At 38.8% G+C, this 20,073-nt stretch overlaps 1 protein-coding gene across 6 annotated transcripts in view; it reads left to right on the forward strand.

Moving 5' to 3' along the window:
* myo9aa (myosin IXAa) overlaps positions 1 to 20,073 on the forward strand; it is a 366,573-nt gene that overhangs the window by 219,908 nt on the left and 126,592 nt on the right. For all 6 annotated transcript variants that reach the window (XM_063071043.1, XM_063071045.1, XM_063071047.1 and 3 more), the window contains exons 12-16: positions 4,225 to 4,346; positions 8,128 to 8,269; positions 10,119 to 10,314; positions 13,556 to 13,675; positions 15,878 to 15,953. In XM_063071043.1, the coding sequence (XP_062927113.1) occupies positions 4,225 to 4,346; positions 8,128 to 8,269; positions 10,119 to 10,314; positions 13,556 to 13,675; positions 15,878 to 15,953 (656 nt within the window). The remainder of the gene's footprint in view (positions 1 to 4,224; positions 4,347 to 8,127; positions 8,270 to 10,118; positions 10,315 to 13,555; positions 13,676 to 15,877; positions 15,954 to 20,073) is intronic.

Below are 20,073 nucleotides of genomic sequence, written 5' to 3' on the forward strand. Positions count from 1 at the left end.
GGTGATGGTGGCCTTTAAGGCAGATCTATAATCTGGTGGCCCTCACTATCCATGATGAGTGGGTGCTAATGGGGCTGGTGTGAATCGTGCACCCAGGGAACAAAAGCACACACAACAGGGTGCCTGGATATGTTGGCCAACATAAAAGTGAGCTACTGAAATTTGTTTGGGGTGGGGTAGACTATGTAACATCAATTATTTCAGAATTAGACATGCAGCACTGTTCATAAATGCATCTGTAAACAAGCTATTCCATTTGCAATTGATATGGAAACTAAGGACCCAGATATTACTTGAAAGTTTTGGGCACTCAATAGCAAAAGGCCGAAAACTGTTTTTCAAAACAGTCTTGTCAAGTGTTCTAGCTGTCAATAGATAAAATAAAATTCATCAATATTTTGGAATTATGGAGTGACTTTTTCCAGTTACTAGGAGCTCAGTGGTTAAATTGTACAAAATGCTATTACTTGACAAATATGGAACGTCTTTTAGATAATTTGGAAATACCAACTCTTGAACCAGAGGAGTTGGAGAACCTAGATCGGGCTCTTGGGCAGGAAGAGATTAATAATGCCATTATGGCTATGCAGAGTGGTAAGTCCCCAGGTCCTGATGGTTATCCAATAGAATTTTATAAGAAATTTAAGGATAAGCTCATACCGGTCCTTCTAGAAGTGTTTCAGGAATCTTTGGAGAACGGCTCCTTAGCCCCTTCTCTTTCACGGGCAGCTATTTTACTACTTCTTAAAAAGGACAAGGACCCGACTCAATGTGGATCATATCGCCCCATCTCACTTTTGAATGTAGATGTGAAAATTTTGGCTAAAGTGCTTGCATGCCGTTTAGAACGTCCCCTTCCCAAGATAATTTCAGACGATCAGACAGGTTTTACTAAAAATCGCTATTCTTTTTTTGATAACTGTCGACTGGCTGATGCGGTTTATTCACCCAGTGATTCTCCAAGTCCAGAGGTTGTTATCTCCTTGGATGCGGAGAAGGCGTTTGATAGAGTGGAGTGGGTATACTTGTTTAGTGTTTTGGAGAAATTTGGATTTGGCAGAATATTTATAGCTTGGGTTAAGCTGTTATACCACTTGCCTTTAGCATGTATACAGACAAATTATTTTCGATCTGACTATTTCCCATTAACACGTGGCACTCGCCAAGGCTGCCCATTGTTCCCTCTTCTTTTTGCAATTGCAATTGAGCCTCTTTCTATTGCACTTAAGTCAACTATATTATTTCAAGGTGTTAGAAAAGGGGACATGGAACACCGTGTTTCCCTATTTGCTGATGACCTCTTACTTTATGTTAGTGACCCTGTAGGTAGTAGTCCTGCTATTGTGTCATTATTAGGTCAATTTGGAGCCTTCTCTGGCTATAAGCTGAACTTTCAAAAAAGCAAATGCTTTCCTATTAATAACTTGGCCCTACAGATCCGACAGGAATCTTTGCCTTTTCCTTTATCTTAAGATGGTTTTGTATACCTAAGAATACATATTACTCGCTCTTTTACATCTCTGTTTGAAACTAACTACAGGCCTCAGGTTAGCCAAATGAAGGTTGATTTCGAGAGATGGCGCAGTTTACCCCTTACTATAGCTGGGAGAATTCAGTCAGTGAAAATGACTATACTTTCTAGATTTCTTTATTTGTTTCAGTTTTTGCCAGTTTTCTTATCTAAGTTATTTTTTAAATCAGTCAACCAAGCTATAACCTCCTTTATTTGGGAAAATAAGGTCCCAAGGGTTAATAAGCACACTCTCCAAAGAGGTCGTGACGTAGGTGGAATGGGTCTTCCCAGCTTTCTTCATTATTACTGGGCATCGAGCATTCAAAAAGTATTATTTTGGCTCCACCGGCCAGATATAATCTGGTGCCTGCTTGAGTCACGGTCTTGCCGCTCCTCGTCTCTCCCAGCTTTGGTGTATTCTTCCTTACCATTGAAATCCTCTCAATTCACATCTAACCTGGTCGTGCTCTCCACCCTCAAAACTTTTAATCAATTTCGCTGCCACTGTAAGTTCATATCAGGTTCAGTTTTGGGCCCCATTCATAAAAACCATTTATTTCCTCCCTCCACATTCGATTCAGCTTTCAGACAATGAGGTTTGAACGGTCTTATGCGCCTTAAGGATTTGTATACTGATAACATATTTGATAGTTTTGATAACCTGCGCGGTAAGTATGGCCTTCCGCATAATCAGTTTTTTTTTAAAATACCTGCAGATTTGCCACTTTGTGAAGGAAAAATTTCCCTCTTTTCCTGATCTACCACCTGCTATGTTATGAGAAAAACTCACTCTTAGCTTTAACAATAATGGGCTGATCTCTGAACTATACTCTCAGCTGATGTCTTTGGGAGTTCAAGATCTAAACAAGACTAAGAGTAGGTGGGAGGATGACCTCGGTATGGATTTGGCGGAGGAATATTGGGCAAAAGTATTGAATAGGGTTCATTTCTCATCATCATGTGCTAGACTGGGGCTCATACAATTTGAAGTTTTACACAGGGTACATTTAAGTAAAGCCAGACTTGCAGACATATACCCTGGGACAGATGCTGGCTGTGACAGATGTTCCTTCTCTCTGGCTGGTTTAATACATGCATTTTGGTCTTGCCCTCGGCTTGATAACTATTGGGCACTGGTTTTTAAAATTATCAGTGAGGTTTTGGGGGTGACACTGAGACCTTGCCCGCTTATAGCTGTATTTGGTGTAGCAGATGATGATTTGGGTTTAAGTGCAAGCCAGTCAGATATCATTGCATTTACATCGCTATTGGCCCATAGGAGAACCTTGCTGGTCTGCAAATCTGCCTCTCCCCCAACTGCTGCTGCTTGGTTAGAAGATGTAATATTTTTTCTGAAATTAGAAAAGATTAAATTCACTTTGAGGGGGTCTGTGAAAAAGTTCTATTCGAAATGGGGACCTTTCTTATCATATTTTGGGAGCCTTAAGGAATTACCTACTAGTTCAGGGCATTTGATTGTACTTGGGAAGTTGCCTCCCATTTAATATGCTTATAATTTACCTCACAGGGTGGTTGATGAATTGTAAATATGAGTGTATTTTGGATCATCTGACATGTTGCAGATGTGTGTGAGCCGTCGTCTTGAAGTAGTGTAGGGGTATGGTTGTGAAATGTCTGTACTTGTATTTGTGAATTGTTGTGTTGTAAATATATTAACTGCCATGATATGTTTGGGGAGGCTGGGTGGGGGGAGGTTTGTTTTGGGGGTACGATATTAAAGCAAGATGGGGGAAAATGTAATCCATTATATATTCTGTATTGTGTCATTCCTTCAATAAAAATAAAAAAAATTTTAAAAATGCTATTACTTGAAGTTATTTTGAATTTTTAATTTTCTTTAGCACGTGGGTACATATTAGTCTATACTGTACATTTGAGAGTAATATTTACTTAGAGATACAGAGTAGTTACAAGTCCTCTGGCTTCTGCCCAGTTACACCCCTGTGACCAGTTGACCTTCTCACCTGCACATCTTTGGAATGTGGCGGGAAACCGGAGCACCTGGAGGAAATCCGCGTGGTTACAGGGAGAACGTACAAAACGTCTTACAGACAGCAGCAGAATTGAACATGGGTCACTGGCACTGTAATGGCATTTTGCTAACTGTTACGTACTGTGCCACCCCAAGGCACAATTTTTAAACTGGACCACAGGTTGAAAACTGGTCTCCGCTAGCAGCTGACTTTCCATTTAGAATTCGAGATTAATGTTTGTTTCCCAGATGCTGTTTGTTCACAGAATTTAATGCTTTTCTACCTCTTTTGCAATCCCCACACCCTTCCTGTGATGAAGCTATTTTATGTTACCACCCATGTCTAAATTGTGTTTACCTTTCATGGTCTCCTCATGCTGCAGATCCTTTCCCATGTGACTTACCACAGAGAATATTACCTGGTTTTGTGCTCTTGCTCTCAGTCTCATCTCCATTATATTGACATTTTCCAAAACGCTTAGGTTAACAGTTTGAGAAGCAAATTGATACAAGTATAAATGAAATTTCTGCATGTTCCCTGGTGTAAATGAAAGCATTGATACCTGCCCATCTTGCATCAAAGAAGTGCGTCAGAAAACAGTGGAAGAAAAAATGAAATGGAAAATCATTACATGGCCTGCATTTTCCTCGATTAATAAATTCCTAGTACTTTGGATTCTGTACTTTTCTAATTCAGACTAAATGTTTTGTGTTGCAGGAGGAGTACAGAGCAGAAGGCATCAGTTGGCATAATATTGATTATATTGACAACAGTGGTTGCATAAATCTCATCAGCAAGAAACCTACAGGCTTACTTCATCTACTAGATGAGGAGTGCAAGTAAGTACTGAGAGAGTTACTAGATTTAACAGTTTTCTGAGTGGAGTAAATAAGGAGGCGGGGCGTCCTGAAAAGCACAGTATTCCTCGTGTGGGCTCACCAACACTCATAAGTGTAACAAAACTATTCTTTAACTTTAGTAAGCAATGAAGGCCTACGTGCTGCCTTAGAACTACTTGGAGGAGCTGCCTGCAAACTGTTTTTGATCATGTACAAATTGGTTGCATCCTTCAAGTCTGAAGAGCACCCATTAATTTCAATTTTTTGTTTCCTCTGTTTCCTTTCTTTCCATTATCTTTGTTATTTTGCTTTTATTTTTTTCAGCTTTCCATCCATATTTACACACTCCTTCTCCCTCGAACACCATGGACCCAGTTTATGCATCACCCTCCATTCTGGCACCTTGTCAAATGCCTTTTGGTAATTACATGTACAGGTTTCCCTCCAATCAACTCCCCCTGCCCCATCCTTTCCAGCCACTTTGCCAAGCATTATTTACTTTACATAAAATGTTGTTGACTCTGCTTGATTGCCTTCAGCATTCCTAAATTATGAGTCATTTCCTCTTTGATTATTGACTTGCACACCTTCTAAAAATAGAAGGTTAACTGTAGTTTTCCTCCCCTGTAGAACCACAGAAGTGCTCTGGCTATTTTCAATCTTCTTTTACCCTCCCGGAATTTAGGAAGCTTCAGTAGCTTCACTCTCTCTCTGTGGCTACTTCCTTTGGGTGCAGGCCACTAGGTCCCAGGTGAATTGTCCACCTTTAGCCCTGTGGGATTCTAAAATACTCTATCACTTGTGATTGACATTTTGGAAATTGCTTTCCGCTATGTGAAATTAGTTCATCTGTAATGGATATTTGCAGTGTCCTCTGTTGTGAAGACCTATTGATACAACATATTTGTAAATTTTTTGCTTCTTATTCTTATTTCACTAACCTTGTTCTCCAGAGGTCCCACAGCTACCTAAGCCACCTTCATCCTGTTTGTAAATCAATAAAAACTTGTTTTGATATTTTCAAAATCAATATTCTTCATATTGAACTTCATAGTTTTTAGATGCTAGGTCCTAAAAATTCCCAGTGCACCACCCTACCACCTGTCCTTGACCCTTCAGATGCTCCATTTTTCAATTTGTCATTATCCTTGACTTTTGTTTTCTGTTGGTCTTTTCTACACCCTTTCCAGCTTAACAACAGTGTCAAAGTGTTTGGAATACAGTGTCCAGCTAATCGACCTTGAGGTTACTTTTACTTTTGGGGACACTTTACAACTGATGTTCTCGATATTATTTTTTAAATTATTTGCACAGTTAGTTTGTCTTCTTTTGCACATTGGTTATTTGTCAGTTTTTATTGGTTTATGTATAGTTTTCCATGAATTCTGTTGTATTTCTTTTATTTCCTGTGAATGCCTGCAAGAAAATATATCTGAAGATAGTTTATGGCAACATATATGTACTTTGATTATAAATTTACTTTGGACTTTGAATTTTGAGTCACTAACACTTGTTTCCTTGAGCCACCAACACTTGCTGCAGATGGGATCCACCAGTTTCCCACGATGCATTTACAAGACATCACCTGCCCAGCTGTTCGTTGTAATTGATTATGTGTATTTATTGTTTTAATTAGTTTATATTATATTTCACCACTTCAAGCATGTAGAGTTTGCTCACACATTTGTTGGAACAACTTTCCAAAGTAAGGTCAGCAGATTAGAGCTTGGAGATGAGACTTCTAGATTTTAGAGGTCACGGGATATTACTGTAACAGCTGATGAAAACAAACTTTAACTGCACACTGGTTTGATTCATTGAACTTAATTGTGGTGAAACATCCTTAACTTTGTGGCAGCATGTCTCCAGGATACACTGTGCACAAATGTTGAATTTTTGCATTCGTGGGGCCTCCATTGGTTGAGGTGGACTAGGGATGTTGTGACTTAGCTATCGTATGCAAGCCAGAACAGAATCCAGGGCAGTACGATATGGAGAGCAAGTTGTTGCCCATGCAGCAGGCTCCCCCTCTCCATGTAACTGATGAGTCCAAAGGAACAGCAAAGACCAATACATTTTGGCACGAGTGGTGTTGCAGGAGTTGTCAGTCAGCGTTGAACTCAATATAGAACTGCCTTATGGACTTCAGCTCTGGATTTTTCCATGGGGGTTTACTCCTGAAGCCCTCCCTGTGAGTGGGTATTCACATAAGGCAGCAATGATCTGAATTCAGTTTTCCTCCTCCAAGATGAGCGGCAATCACTGCTGATGAGCCCCAACTGCCCAAAGCGACTGGTTTTAAGGCACAAGTAACCCATTTTTGTACCTTCTGCTGTCAGTAGAAATGATTCAGCCAGGCTTAGTAGCTAAGCTACAAGTGAATTTGTACTGTTCTGCTTCTATCAAATTGCTAGCTGTATTTGACACATACCAAAACGTTTGAAATATTTTGATGTAATTTTGATTTGAATTCTGAAAAAGTATTTTGAATATTTGTGTTTTCCTCATTTTCTTGGTTAAGTCCACAATGAGACTTAGCAGTGTTCTTCTTTCTGAAGGAATGGTCAGGGTTCCTGTTAACGGTCTTTTATCAGCCTTGTATCACTAAATTAAGGGCATCTGTTAGTCTTGCGAGACCATGGATCTGTGCCTGGAAAGTCTTCACCCTCCAGGGCGCAGACCTGGGCAAGGTTGTATGGAAGACCAGTAGTTGCCCATGCTGCCAGTCTCCCCTCTCCACGACACCAATGTTGTCCAAGGGTAGGGCATTAGGACCCATACAGCTTGGCACCAGTGTCGTCGCAGAGCAATGTGTGATTAAGTGCTTAGCCACTTGACCACGTGCCCACACTGCTTGTATCACTAAATGGTATAAAATGGGTTTAATTTGTTTGATAGTGTTAATCAAATTTGAAATCAGAATATAATATTTGATCATTCGAGTCGAGTAAGATGTTCCCTCAAGGGTTTGTCTATGGCTGGGCCCTCAGGTGACTTCAGAGGTCAATCTGAGATCCATATATTCTGAGGCAGTGTGGACACGAGTAATTAGTGCCTGGGGTTAGTGGATGAGTCTTTTGGTTGGCCAAATTCTCCTTTCGCAGCTGCCGCCTGTTCTCTGCGGCATAACGGAGGTCACTGTCGTGTAGCAGAGCTCCTTGCTGAACAGATTTGCTCCAGGTGCATCTGTTGAGCGTGATGTCTTCCCAGTTGTTAAATATATTCAGTCTGATTTTGATGTTATCTTTGAAGCATTTCTTTTGTCTACCAGTGGCTCACTGACCTTCCTTCAACTAGTCATAGTCATACTTTATTGGGGGAAATTGGTTACTAGGAGTAAATAATCTGTTTTGGGAGACGTAAGTTAGGCATAACCTATCCATCGGAGTTGGTGTTGGAATGTAATCCTGTTGTGTAATGTCTGATGAAAACAAACTTGAATTGCACAGAGGTTTGACTATTTGTTATGATTTGTTTGCTGATGGCCATACTGTAGTTTGCTCATTGGCCCGACAGATTGCACAGATGTTAAAAGTGCAGTTGTATTGTTGTGTTCAAGTACATTTCTGGCAGGAGCTGGTGAACTACTGGACGGAGATAGCCACAGGGTCCAAATGGCTTAGATCAAGTCTATTTGATTGGCTAAGCTTTTCCACAGTAGAGGAGGTGGTGTATAAATGTTTATTTATGTGTCTAGGCTCCTAAGATTACAGATCATTCAGCAGTAATGATGCTAATTTCTGGCTGTGATTTTTATATAATTATTTATCATTTATTTCAGTTTCCCACAGGCAACAAATCAGACGCTGCTCGATAAATTCAAGCGACAGCATGAGGGCAATAACTATATAGAGTTCCCAGCAGTGATGGAGCAAGCTTTTATCATAAGGCATTATGCAGGGAAGGTCAAATACCAAGTCAAGGTTGGTGCTGTGTGAAACATTATCATTTTATTAACAGTGAGCTCCCGACTTCCATTCTGTGTTTATTGTTACAATTTGTAACCATGTTGTAAGTTAAAACATTGACAATGCAAATACGTTGAAGGTCTAAAATGTTTCAAAGTAAAGGCTGTGCTACGTTTAATGTTGAGAACGTTTATGGATTATATTCATCAACACATAATTACATTATTTCACAATTATTAACATAGATTTCAAAATCATATTAGCATATTTTCAAAATTATATTAACATATAATAAAAGAAAATTCCAGCTCCATGGCTATGTGTGTGGGAGCATTTCAGTTACTGCGCAGTCACGGGCCTGCTCAGCTTAGAGAAAACCATGCTTGAGTGAGATATATTCACTTTGAAGGGTTAGAACACTAACTCTATCATTATGTGGAGACCAAAAGGATTAATTAATGAGCAGATCAGATCCAGTGGATCAGTGCCTTCCCTCAAGCATAATTAAACTACAATCAAAAATTTGCTGGAGCTGTGAATTAAAAGCAGAAAATGTTACAAAGCTTCAGCAGATCAGGCAGCATCCATGGAAGGAGAAGCAGAATTAGGGCTTTAGGTTTAGTTGTTAGGAAAAAGATGCTAACTCCCTCTGTGGAATAGGAGGTGCTGAATTTTTTGGATGGTCTAAGAGCACCATGAAAAATTTGGTTCTCCAAAAGAGAGGGCCAAATCCCCTGACCCCCACAACTGCACTGCCATTGTCTCTCCAAAAGGTAGGGAGCATTGAGGGTGTGGGTGAGATGTATAGTGGGGGAGGTCGTATATAAAGGGTTATTAAGAAGGGGAACGTTATTAAGGGATAAGAACCAAAGCCAAGAGAGGTAAATTGAGAAAGAGGTTATGAACTCATCCATGACCAAACTGAACGTTAGAAAGATTCAACAATTGATAACCTGTCTAATTTTGAAAGGCCTAGATAGAATGGATGTAGAGAGGATGTTTCCTATCATGGCTGAGTCTAGGGCCAGAGGGCACAGCTTCAGAATAGAGGGATGTCTGTGTACAGCAGAGGTGAGAAGGAATTTCTTTAGCCAGAAGGTGGTGAGTCTGTGGAATCCATTGCCTTGGACAGCTGTGGAGGCCAAGTCAATGGGTATATTTAAAGTGGAGGTTGATATGTTCTTGATTAAGGTTATAAGGAGAAGGCTGGAGAATGAGGTGGAGTGGGGTGATAAATCAGTTGTGGTGGAATGGCAGAGCAGACTTGTTAGGTCAAATGGCTTAATTCCACTCCTATGCTTTATGGTCTTATTTTCTTATTTGTTTTGTGCCCATTAACCTTGAATGAATAGGAATTTAGAATATGGAATGGTACAGCACAGAAACAGGCCCTTTGGCCCACAACGTCTGTTCCAGCCATAATGCTAATGTGAACTAATCCCGCCTGCCTACATGCAGTCTGTATCTCACCATTCATAGCCTATTAATGTGCTTTTAAAATACCTCTTAAACATTGCTATAATATGTGCCTCCCCACCTCCCTGGGTAGCATGTTCCAGAGACATAGTTCTTTCTGAGGTTAAAGAAAACTTGCTGTGAAAATCTCCTTTAAACTTTCCTCTTTTACCTTAAATCTATGCTGTCTTTTTTTTGTTGTCATTTTCACCTTGGGAATTTGGTAGACCTGCCAAAGGCCGATAGGAAGCACTATAACTGTCTTCTGTGTGCAGTTGAAAATTGTTGAGGAGTTAAGGTTCTACAATGTTAATTATATTCAAAAAAAAGTTTTAAAATCAATTTCACTCAGGATTACAAGATAAATGTATGTTCAGTCCCTAAATTTCATAAATCTATGTTGTTACAGGACTTTCGTGAAAAGAACACAGATCACATGCGACCTGATATAGTTGCACTTCTGAAAGGCAGTAAAAATGCCTTCATCTGCAGCCTGATTGGTATTGATCCAGTGGCCGTCTTCCGCTGGTCAGTGCTGAGATCCTACTTCCGAGCAGTTGTTGCCTTCCGTGAGGCTGGAAAACGCTTTGTTGAGAAGAAACCTGGTAAGGGATGTTTGACCTTGTGTGCAGCACTGACAGCACTGTCAACTGTTAAACTAATACAGACCGATGTGTTGGAAGTTGCTGCATTTTCAGTATTTTATTGATGTTCTATTCTAATGAATTTACCCCCAATTTAATGTGCAGTCATTGAAGGGGTTCAATTTCCCCTGTGATACTCTGCTTCTTCTGATGTAAAAGTTGTTAATGCACTTTCATAATCTAGTCACAAAGCTGCAGACATTTTACATTTCCCTGTTATTAAATCTGGAGTTAAAGTGAATAGTGTATGTACTGTACTATATTGTAGTACAAAGTGCTATAATTTTTTTTAAAAGAAGCTGAAAATCTGAAGAGTAAATCTTTTTGTCAACGTAGCTTATTAGAATATTCTGGAAGTAAAAGACTGTAAATCTGAAATAAAAACTGAAAATTCTGGAAATAGTCAGTGGGTCAATGGAGAGGAGTATAATAATAATATGTTTACCTAATTAAGTGGCCACTGAGTGTAGAGAGACTGCTCCCTTCCTGTTTCTGACTTCCACCCACACTGATGATACCTGCGTGACATTTTCCCTTTTTCATCTGTGATACTATCCCTGTTTAGCAATGCCACTACCCACTTCTTTTACCCTCCATGCTATCCTTTTTTGAAGCATTTAATCACAGAGCACCAAGCAGCCAAATCTGCCCTTGCGGCAGTTGAGTCTTTATAATGGCTGTGTCATAATTAAGTTTTGATTCCAGAAGAAGGATTTAACTTCGTTCTTCACTTTGCCCCACACCATCTTTCTCCTTATTTCACACTGGCGTGGTTGACTGTTACTGATGTGCAGGTACCTGTTCTAAGTGGATACTCATGCAATGTGCTTTAGCCAAGAATTCAGAAAGGAAGGCACTGATCTTGTTCTGTCTGGTGACAGCGCATACTCATTCTAGCATGTTGCAATCTGGACGATGATTGCTGAATTTTCATCATCCTAATTTTCTCAGGGATATTTAATTGCTGCTTCACAGCAGCAAAGAATAAACAGAGCAGTGAATGAAGCGAGCATCCTTCTGGTCTGTGTTATTCTCAAATTTTTCCTAATAAGTTACAAGATAGCTAACCAGATAAACCAAGATTACATGTCCATAATTGAACAACTTGCTAAAAGAATGGCATTTTAAAAATCACATGGCAAGCTTGTAAATAAAGTATTAAATATTAATAATATATAATGGTAGCTAAAACTAACATCTTGTGCATTTTCAAGTTTTTAAACCAGCTAAAGAAATGATGATTAGAACATTTTTTAAAGGTTACTGTCCTTTCATTATAATGGACACAGCCTCTGTCTTTGCTCCCTTACTTAGTAACTTGGAAGTACTTTGGAATTGAATCGTTGATTATTCATCTTACTGCCAAGCAAAACAGTACAGATATTTAAATAGCTGATCTGAATTCTTGACCAAATATAGTCTGTCATTCGCGTGACTTTGAGACCTGTAACTTGCCTTTCTATAATGGCTTGCCTGTGGATTAGCACTCTGATTTACTGATGGAAATTATTATTTTCTGGTCTTACTGTGGAGTTGGGATGCTGCAGGTGATGATTAGAGAAATTAATAGGGTGATGTATAGGACACAATTTTTGACCTGATGATGATATGCTATAGATACTACAACCAAATCTAGAATGTCGCTTCGAAACAAAGCTGTCACATAATGTTTAGTGGCTGGATGCCAAGATAAAATAGCGGGTTTGGAGTAAAGATTCTGTCTTACAGAAAGTGGATGATATGTATTTTTGTAACATTAAACATGATCTAAGGCCTCAATCAATGAAAATGTTTTGCAGGATTAAAGATTTTGTGGTGGAAATCTTGATCTTGCAGTATTTCAGGGATATTTTTCACCAGACCCTGCATTAAATTTGCCAGTTCTGTAATCTGTGATTGACCTATTTCTGCAATTCAGACAACTTGTGTGCAATTCAAATAGCATTATTATAATGGTTGATGTCGATAAGCTACTTCTCAATTAATCAGTGCACATCTTTCTCAAGCTGGGGTGATGCTTTCGTTTTGCAGAAAGATGCATCATCATGCTGTGCCAGCTGCTGCACACACTGACTGCTCTGCTGAGTACAGAGTTGCTCTGCATAAGCCTATTCCTGCTGCAGAAATACAACACTGCTGGTCCTATCCTTAGCATTTTGCAGAATTGCCTCCAGTTTCCCCCTTCTTAATATTAGCAAGCTGAAATACATTTGAAAACTACAGATTCAGTACATCTGTTAATAACTATTCTGTTTCAATAATTTAAAGCTAATGTCTCAGTTTAATATGCATTTAATATTGTATTTGGTGGCCTGTTGGGGATCGTAATAGGGTAGTCACTGATATTTATTGAACATGGATGATTTCTTTCTGTGTCCCGAAATGTGAACTCATACTTGGGAACACAGTGCAATTAGTTATCCTTTAAATCCATACCTAGATAAATTTTGGTACTCTTTTCAGTTGTGGATAATGGCATATTAATGCTAGACCCTAACTGTGTAACATGTGGTTGAACCATTTATTGAAAAATGAAAGCAGCTAATCTACCTTCTCAATTTAAGATTATTTGAATAAATTTAGTTTTGAGTTTCTGGTGTTTGAAAATTGCCTGGGCTGTTAGTGAGGATTTCTGGGAACAGCAAAAATTGAAACTTTATGGTACTAATGTTAAATATGGTACTAATATTTAACATTTGGTGGTGATTTTGCTTCCCTTGTGAAGAAAGGACTTTTGAGAATGTTTTGCAGAGCTCTCATTTATTTAATAAAATTTATTAAACTGGATGAAAAGTGATTAAATATCTACACAAACTGGATTTTTTTCTGTGCTATTTAAACACGTTAAAGATAAATCAACGCGTATTTCACTGCTGTTACTTTATTGCCTAGTGCTGATTTTCTAGGGATGTAGCCTGTACCAAATGAATGTAAATTTTACCTTTCTCTTGCATCTTTATCCTAATTCAATGTGTAGATATTTTTTTCCAGTCACTAGAGATTTAACTCATTAAAGCTAAATTAGATGTCGAGGAGTGTTATTCTCTAACTATAAAGTAGATATTAATGATTGTGTGCTTTACTGTTGTCGTAGTTTTTAGATCCTTGTCGTTGTTTCTCAGCTTTTCAAGTTCCTATCATGAATATCTTTACTTTGTATCTCTTTTATTTTTTTCCTTTTGTTTTCATTTTGCTTTCCAAGGGCATGATGATGCTGTTCCGTACCCGGTTTTGAAAAGTGTCGATAGTTTTAGCTTTCTGCATCACCCAGTTCATCAGAGGAGTTTAGAGATCCTCCAGAGATGCAAGGAAGAGAAGTACAGTAAGGCTCTAAATCCAGAAATATTCCACTTATCTGCAGGAGACGTAATTCCAAGAGCATTCACTTGGGACGAGTGGTCTTCATTAATTCATTTAATGTACAGTATACAAAAGATTGTTATTGATATTACTAAGTAATTAAGGTATGTATGTACAGTTCAGCTGGTCAGTACTGTGCTGGACCATGTTTTTAAAATGATCCAACTAAGTACTTGTCTCACAGTTGATCACTCTGGCTAATGAAGACCACTGACTTGAAGTCAAACGACACCAAAGGATTCTGGGATGTATGTGGTTTTGAAACCATACTTTAACAAAAGAGGCACATTGCATACAGAATTCATGTTTCATTGTATTCTGAATGCCTTGCAAAGAATGAAATGAAAAACAGTTTGTGACTTTACAAAATTATATTGTTAATTTCAAGTGAATAAAATCTCATATCGTTGTTTTGCCAAGTATTTTTAATTTGAGTGAATATACATTCCATGGTTCTTTGGTTTTGCTGTTGGAGTGAATGTTGCTGGCCTCATGTCTGTCCTTTTCACCTGCTCTGCTTTATATGTTGACTAACATTCATGTTGCATGTCTTTAGATCGCTTTGCACGAGTGCTACTAATCTCACTGCCCTCTTAATCCAACCAGGCATCACCAGCAACAATACTACTCACTGCATAGGGCAATATTCATAGAAGAAATGACAAACATTAGTGTTTAGCTTTCTTTTTTTTTGTCAGGCATCTTCCCCCTGTTAAAACTAAGGTAATCTGCAATGTGTGTTCCATATAAATTGGCTTGGTAATGCAGTGTCCCATTCCTGTACAGGCAGGTCCAGGGCTAGAATTAAATTTTACTTTGAAACAAGTTTCATTGAAAGCTCTTATGACTAAACTCTGCTGTTAAAAATAGAGGCATAGGAAAGCATTTTATTTACAAAAAGTTGTAGTTTTGTGCTCTAAAGATTCATTTTGTTTTAAGCTTAAAATACAGAATGGGAATTACAAAAATAGTTGAAGTGAGAATGCTACATTAACAACAAGATCTAATTAAGATTTCCTGAAATTAAGATGAGTCATCTTGTGCTAATATGTATTTTTCACTTAATGCCAAGTAATTTGCATTTGTACAGAACTCTTTCTTGAAAGTTAATTTTCTCCAGTTGTCATCTGGAAACATTACAATACCTGAGGATAAACGGAGAGGGTTCTCAAGAGCAGTGATGTGCTTTCCCTTAAGAGTGAAAAGGGATAAACAAATGTTCAGTATCAAAAAGGATAGTTATATTTTAATCATAGGTGGCCATGCATTTAATCCCTGTTTGATTTTGTTTTTTATCCAACCAATTTGAAATTTGTTTCTCAGAAGTTTGTCCATGCATGAATTTGAATTCAAGTAAGGCTGAGAGTGTTTACTGCTGAATAGGTTCAAAGCAGTTCTTTATTCAAACTCTCAAGTTCAATACAAGCAAAATTTGTATGATAAAGAATTTTATTAAAATGATGAACCATAAATTAAGGAAAGTATATGCTATATTTTTGTTCTCTAAATTGGTTGTTGGGCTAGTTTATGTATAACTTGCTTATTTCTGACAACCATTTAAGAGCAATTATATTTAATCTAATGGGACTTGTAGAGTACAAGCAAGAGCCTGCAATTTGAGATGAGATGAAGAGAGAATATGATTAAATTGTGCTTTCTGCTGTTTACTCTGGAAACCTTTCTTCCATTGGAACAAATGTTCAATGGTGGTCCCGTGATCTGTCCTAAATATTCTATGATTGTCTTAGTTTCTGGTCTTGCAGCTTCATTACTTGTATGTGATACATGTTTATTTATGTGCCCTGATCCACTGCTTCCTGTGGGTTAGGCACTGAAGAGCTAGAAGTTTTGGCTGTGATTTTAACCTTTCCTTGGAAATAGGATGTCGCACTCGTATGGAGAATGAAACAGGATAATTTGATAATAGAGTGTAATTTACCAACTGATTTGCTTTGTTTTTGTAGTAAGTGCTTGTAACTACTCCCTGCTCTTCATCCACATCTTGTGTGGAGTAGTTCTGCATTGTGCCTGCAGTAAAGAAATATTCAGGTTGTCACTGTTAATCTGCCTGCAGCATGCTGTAACAAATGCATGCTTCATTTTTACTGTTGGTCAATGCTGTTTGATTAACCAACATTTTAGCATTTTTTTTTTATTATAATAGGTATTACAAGAAAAAGCCCCAGAACACCATTGTCTAATTTGCAAGGAACAAATACCATCAATGACAAACCCCCACGGTAGGGATGAATTTCTTTATTTACCTAAGTCAATGACTGTATTTTTCATGCTAATAAATTGAAGCTATTTCTCATTTTTAAAATCCAAGTTGCTGCAGACATATGTATCTCTCACATATTTAGTTATAGAAACTGTGTTTCTCTAACTAAACGAGAGAGAGGATTTGAGTGACATCTCGTAGAATGTAAAATCTGAAAGTGTGGTTTCTTGATACGTAAAAGCTACAACAAACTTATAACTTTATTATGAGGGTCACTAATTTAAATTAAATTTGTGATGGGTGGCATGCTGAGAGGAACAGTACAAATAATTTCTCTTCCCAAGTGAATTTGGCTTCAAGAGTTGAAGGTTCCGCCCCTCATTTGGAAATGTGAAATGTGTTTGAGCAGCTTTTGCATTCTAACTTGTTCTATCCGATCAATGTTTATGTTTTGCTGACGTTGAGAATATTCTTCATTTTGGTTAATTTGAAATTCACAACGCAGTGAGAATGATATCTTGTGTGTTCATTTCCTTTTTAAATTGTATATAATTGCAATACTTGTACTTTAAGAAGTGGCTTAGAGGCCAGAAATACTTTCCTTAAGGACTGAATGAGAAGAGTTTGCTGTTGTTCATACTCCACTTGAATCAGAATTGAATTCAAAACTGCAATGGTGTTTTGTGTATGTGGCCATATATTGTACACACATCTGAATGCTATTAGTGCTGGATGGTAAAAGCAGGAAATGCTAGAAATATGCAATGCATCTGTTAGTATCTTGGAAAAAAGGGCTGATTTGGATTGGACCTTTAGCAATCGATTGGTTCTAGAGATTTCCCTTGATGAGACTAATTAGTTTTGTAAATTATGAACAGAAGATTCTGAAAATCAGCACTGGATTATGAGCTTTGCAATACCTGCATTATTTTGCTCTACAATATCTAGTAATACAGAGTTAATGGTAGTACGGTGCATTCTCCTAAACACATTCAGAGATGTATTAAGGAAAAACATATGACTAATTCATTATAATTCACTGCAAGCTTGAATTAGTTTTTATCTTCATTGATATACAGTGAAAGTGATTCCATTCCATCTTTGGGGATTTCTTTATAAAGTATACATATAACGGGAATTCTTGGAAAGAAGCGAGTTTGGAATATTTTATCATAGGCTTTAATTAAAAATAATGAAGCATGTCTACTTGTTAAACTGCATGTGTAAAGTAAAGTTTTGAAAGATTAGCTTTATTTGTCATATGAATATGAAAAGGTACAGTGAAATGCATAGTTTGTGTCAAATCAAATCGGCGAGGATAGAAAATAGGTGCAGGAGTAGGCCATTTGGCCCTTTGAGACTGCATCACCATTCAGTATGATCATTCAACTCAGAACCCTGTACCTGCCTTCTCTCCATACCCCCGATCCCTTTAGCCACAAGGGCCATATCTAACTCCCTCTTAAATATAGCCAGTGAACTGGCCTCAACTGTTTCCTGTGGCAGAGAATTCCATAGGTTCACCACTCTCTGTGTGAAGAAGTTTTTCCTCATCTCGGTCCTAAAAGGCTTCCCCTTTATCCTCAAACTGTGACCCCTCGTTCTGGACTTCCCCAACATTGGGAACAATCTTCCTGCATCTAGCCTGTCCAACCCCTTTAGGATTTTATACGTTTCAATAAGATCCCCTCTCAATCTTATAAATTCCAGTGAGTATAAGCCTAGCCGATCCAGTCTTTCATCACATGAAAGTCCTGCCATCCCAGGAATCAATCTGGTGATTCTTCTTTGTACTCCCTCTATGGCAAGGATGTCTTTCCTCCGATTAGGGGACCAAAACTGCACACAGTACTCCAGGTGTGGTCTCACCACGGCCTTGTACAACTGCAGTAGTACCTCCCTGCTCCTGTACTCGAATCCTCTTGCTATGAATGCCAGCATACCATTCGCCTTTTTCACCGCCTGCTGTACCTGCATGCCCACTTTCAATGACTGGTGTATAATGACACCCAGGTCTCGTTGCACCTCCCCTTCTCCTAATCAGCTAACATTCAGATAATAATCTGTTTTCCTGTTCTTGCCACTAAAGTGGATAACCTCACATTTATCCACATTAAATTGCATCTGCCATGAATTTGCCCACTCACCTAACCTATCCAAGTCACCCTGCGTCCTCTTAGCATCCTCCTCACAGCTAACACTGCCACCCAGCTTTGTGTCATCCGCAAACTTGGAGATGCTGCTTTTAATTCCCTCGTCTAAATCATTAATATATATTGTAAACAACTGGGGTCCCAGCACTGAGCCTTGCGGTACACCACTAGTCACTGCCTGCCATTCTGAAAAGGTCCCGTTTATTCCCACTGTTTGCTTCCTGTCTGCCAACCAATTCTCTATCCACATCAATACCATACCCCCAGTACCGTGTGCTTTAAGTTTGCACACTACTCTCCTGTGTGGGACCTTGTCAGAAGCGTTTTGAAAATCCAAATATACCAGATCCACTGGTTCTCCCCTATCCACTCTACTAGTTACATCCTCAGAAAAATTCTATGAGATTCGTCAGGCATGATCTTCCTTTCACAAATCCATGCTGACTTTGTCCGATGATTTCACCGCTTTCCAAATGTGCTGTTATCACATCTTTGATAACTGACTCTAGCATTTTCCCCACCACCGATGTTAGTCTAACCGGTCTATAATTCCCTGGTTTCTCTCTCCCTCCTTTTTCAAAAAGCGGGGTTACATTAGCCACCCTCCAATCCTCAGGAACTAGTCCAGAATCTAAAGTGTTTTGAAAAATTATCACTAATACATCCACTATTTCTTGGGCTACTTCCTTAAGCACTCTGGGATGCAGACCATCTGGCCCTGGGGATTTATCTGCCTTTAATCCCTTCAATTTACCTAACACCACTTCCCTCCTAACATGTATTTCCCTCAGGTCCTTCATCTCACTAGACCCTTGGTCCCCTACTATTTCTGGAAGATTAATTATGTCCTCCTTAGTGAAGACAGAACCAAAGTAGTTATTCAATTGGTCTGCCATGTCCTTGTTCCCCATGATCAATTCACCTGTTTCTGACTGTAAGGGACCTACAGTTGTCTTAACCAGTCTTTTTCTTTTCACATATCTATATAAGCTTTTACAGTCAGTTTTTATGTTCCTGCCAGTTTTCTCTCATAATCTTTTTTCCCTTTCCTAATTACGCCGTTTGTCCTCCTCTGCTGGACTCTGAATTTCTCCCAGTCCTCAGGTGAGCCGCTTTTTCTGGCTAATTTGTATGTTTCTTCCTTGGAATTGATACTATCCCTAATTTCCCTTGTCAGCCACGGGTGCACTACCTTCCCTGGTTTATTCTTTTTCCAAACTGGGATGAACAATTGTTGTAGTTCATCCATGCGATCTTTAAATGCTTGCCATTGCATATCCACCATCAACCCTTTAAGTATCATTTGCCAGTCAATCTTAGCTAATTCATGTCTCAGACCTTCCAAGTTTCCCTTCTTTAAGTTCAGACCCTTTGTTTCTGAAATAACTATGTCATTCTCCATCTTAATGAAGAATTCCACCATATTATGGTCACTCTTACCCAAGGGGCCTCTCACAACAAGATTGCTAATTAACCCTTCCTTATTGCTCAATACCCAGTCTAGAATGGCCTGCTCTCTAGTTGGTTCCTCGACATGTTGGTTCAAAAAACCATCCGCATACATTCCAAGAAATCCTCTTCCACTGCACCCTTACCAATTTGGTTCACCCAATCTATATGTAGATTGAAGTCACCCATTATAACTGCTGTTCCTTTATTGCACGCATTTCTAATTTCCTGTTTAATGCCATCCCCAACCTCACTACTACTGTTAGGTGGCCTGTACACAACTCCCACCAGTGTTTTCTTCCCCTTAGTGTTATGCAGCTCTACCCATATCGATTCCACATCCTCCCGGCTAATGTCCTTCCTTTCTATTGCGTTAGTCTCCTCTCTAACCAGCAATGCTACCCCACCTCCTTTTCTTTCATGTCTATCCCTCCTGAAAATTGAATATCCCTGAATGTTGAACTCCCATCCTTGGTCACCCTAGAGCCATGTCTCTGTAATCCCAACTATATCATAATCATTAATAACAATCTGCAC

Source organism: Mobula hypostoma, chromosome 18, assembly GCF_963921235.1.
Source record: "Mobula hypostoma chromosome 18, sMobHyp1.1, whole genome shotgun sequence".
NCBI classification, from domain to species: domain Eukaryota; kingdom Metazoa; phylum Chordata; class Chondrichthyes; order Myliobatiformes; family Myliobatidae; genus Mobula; species Mobula hypostoma.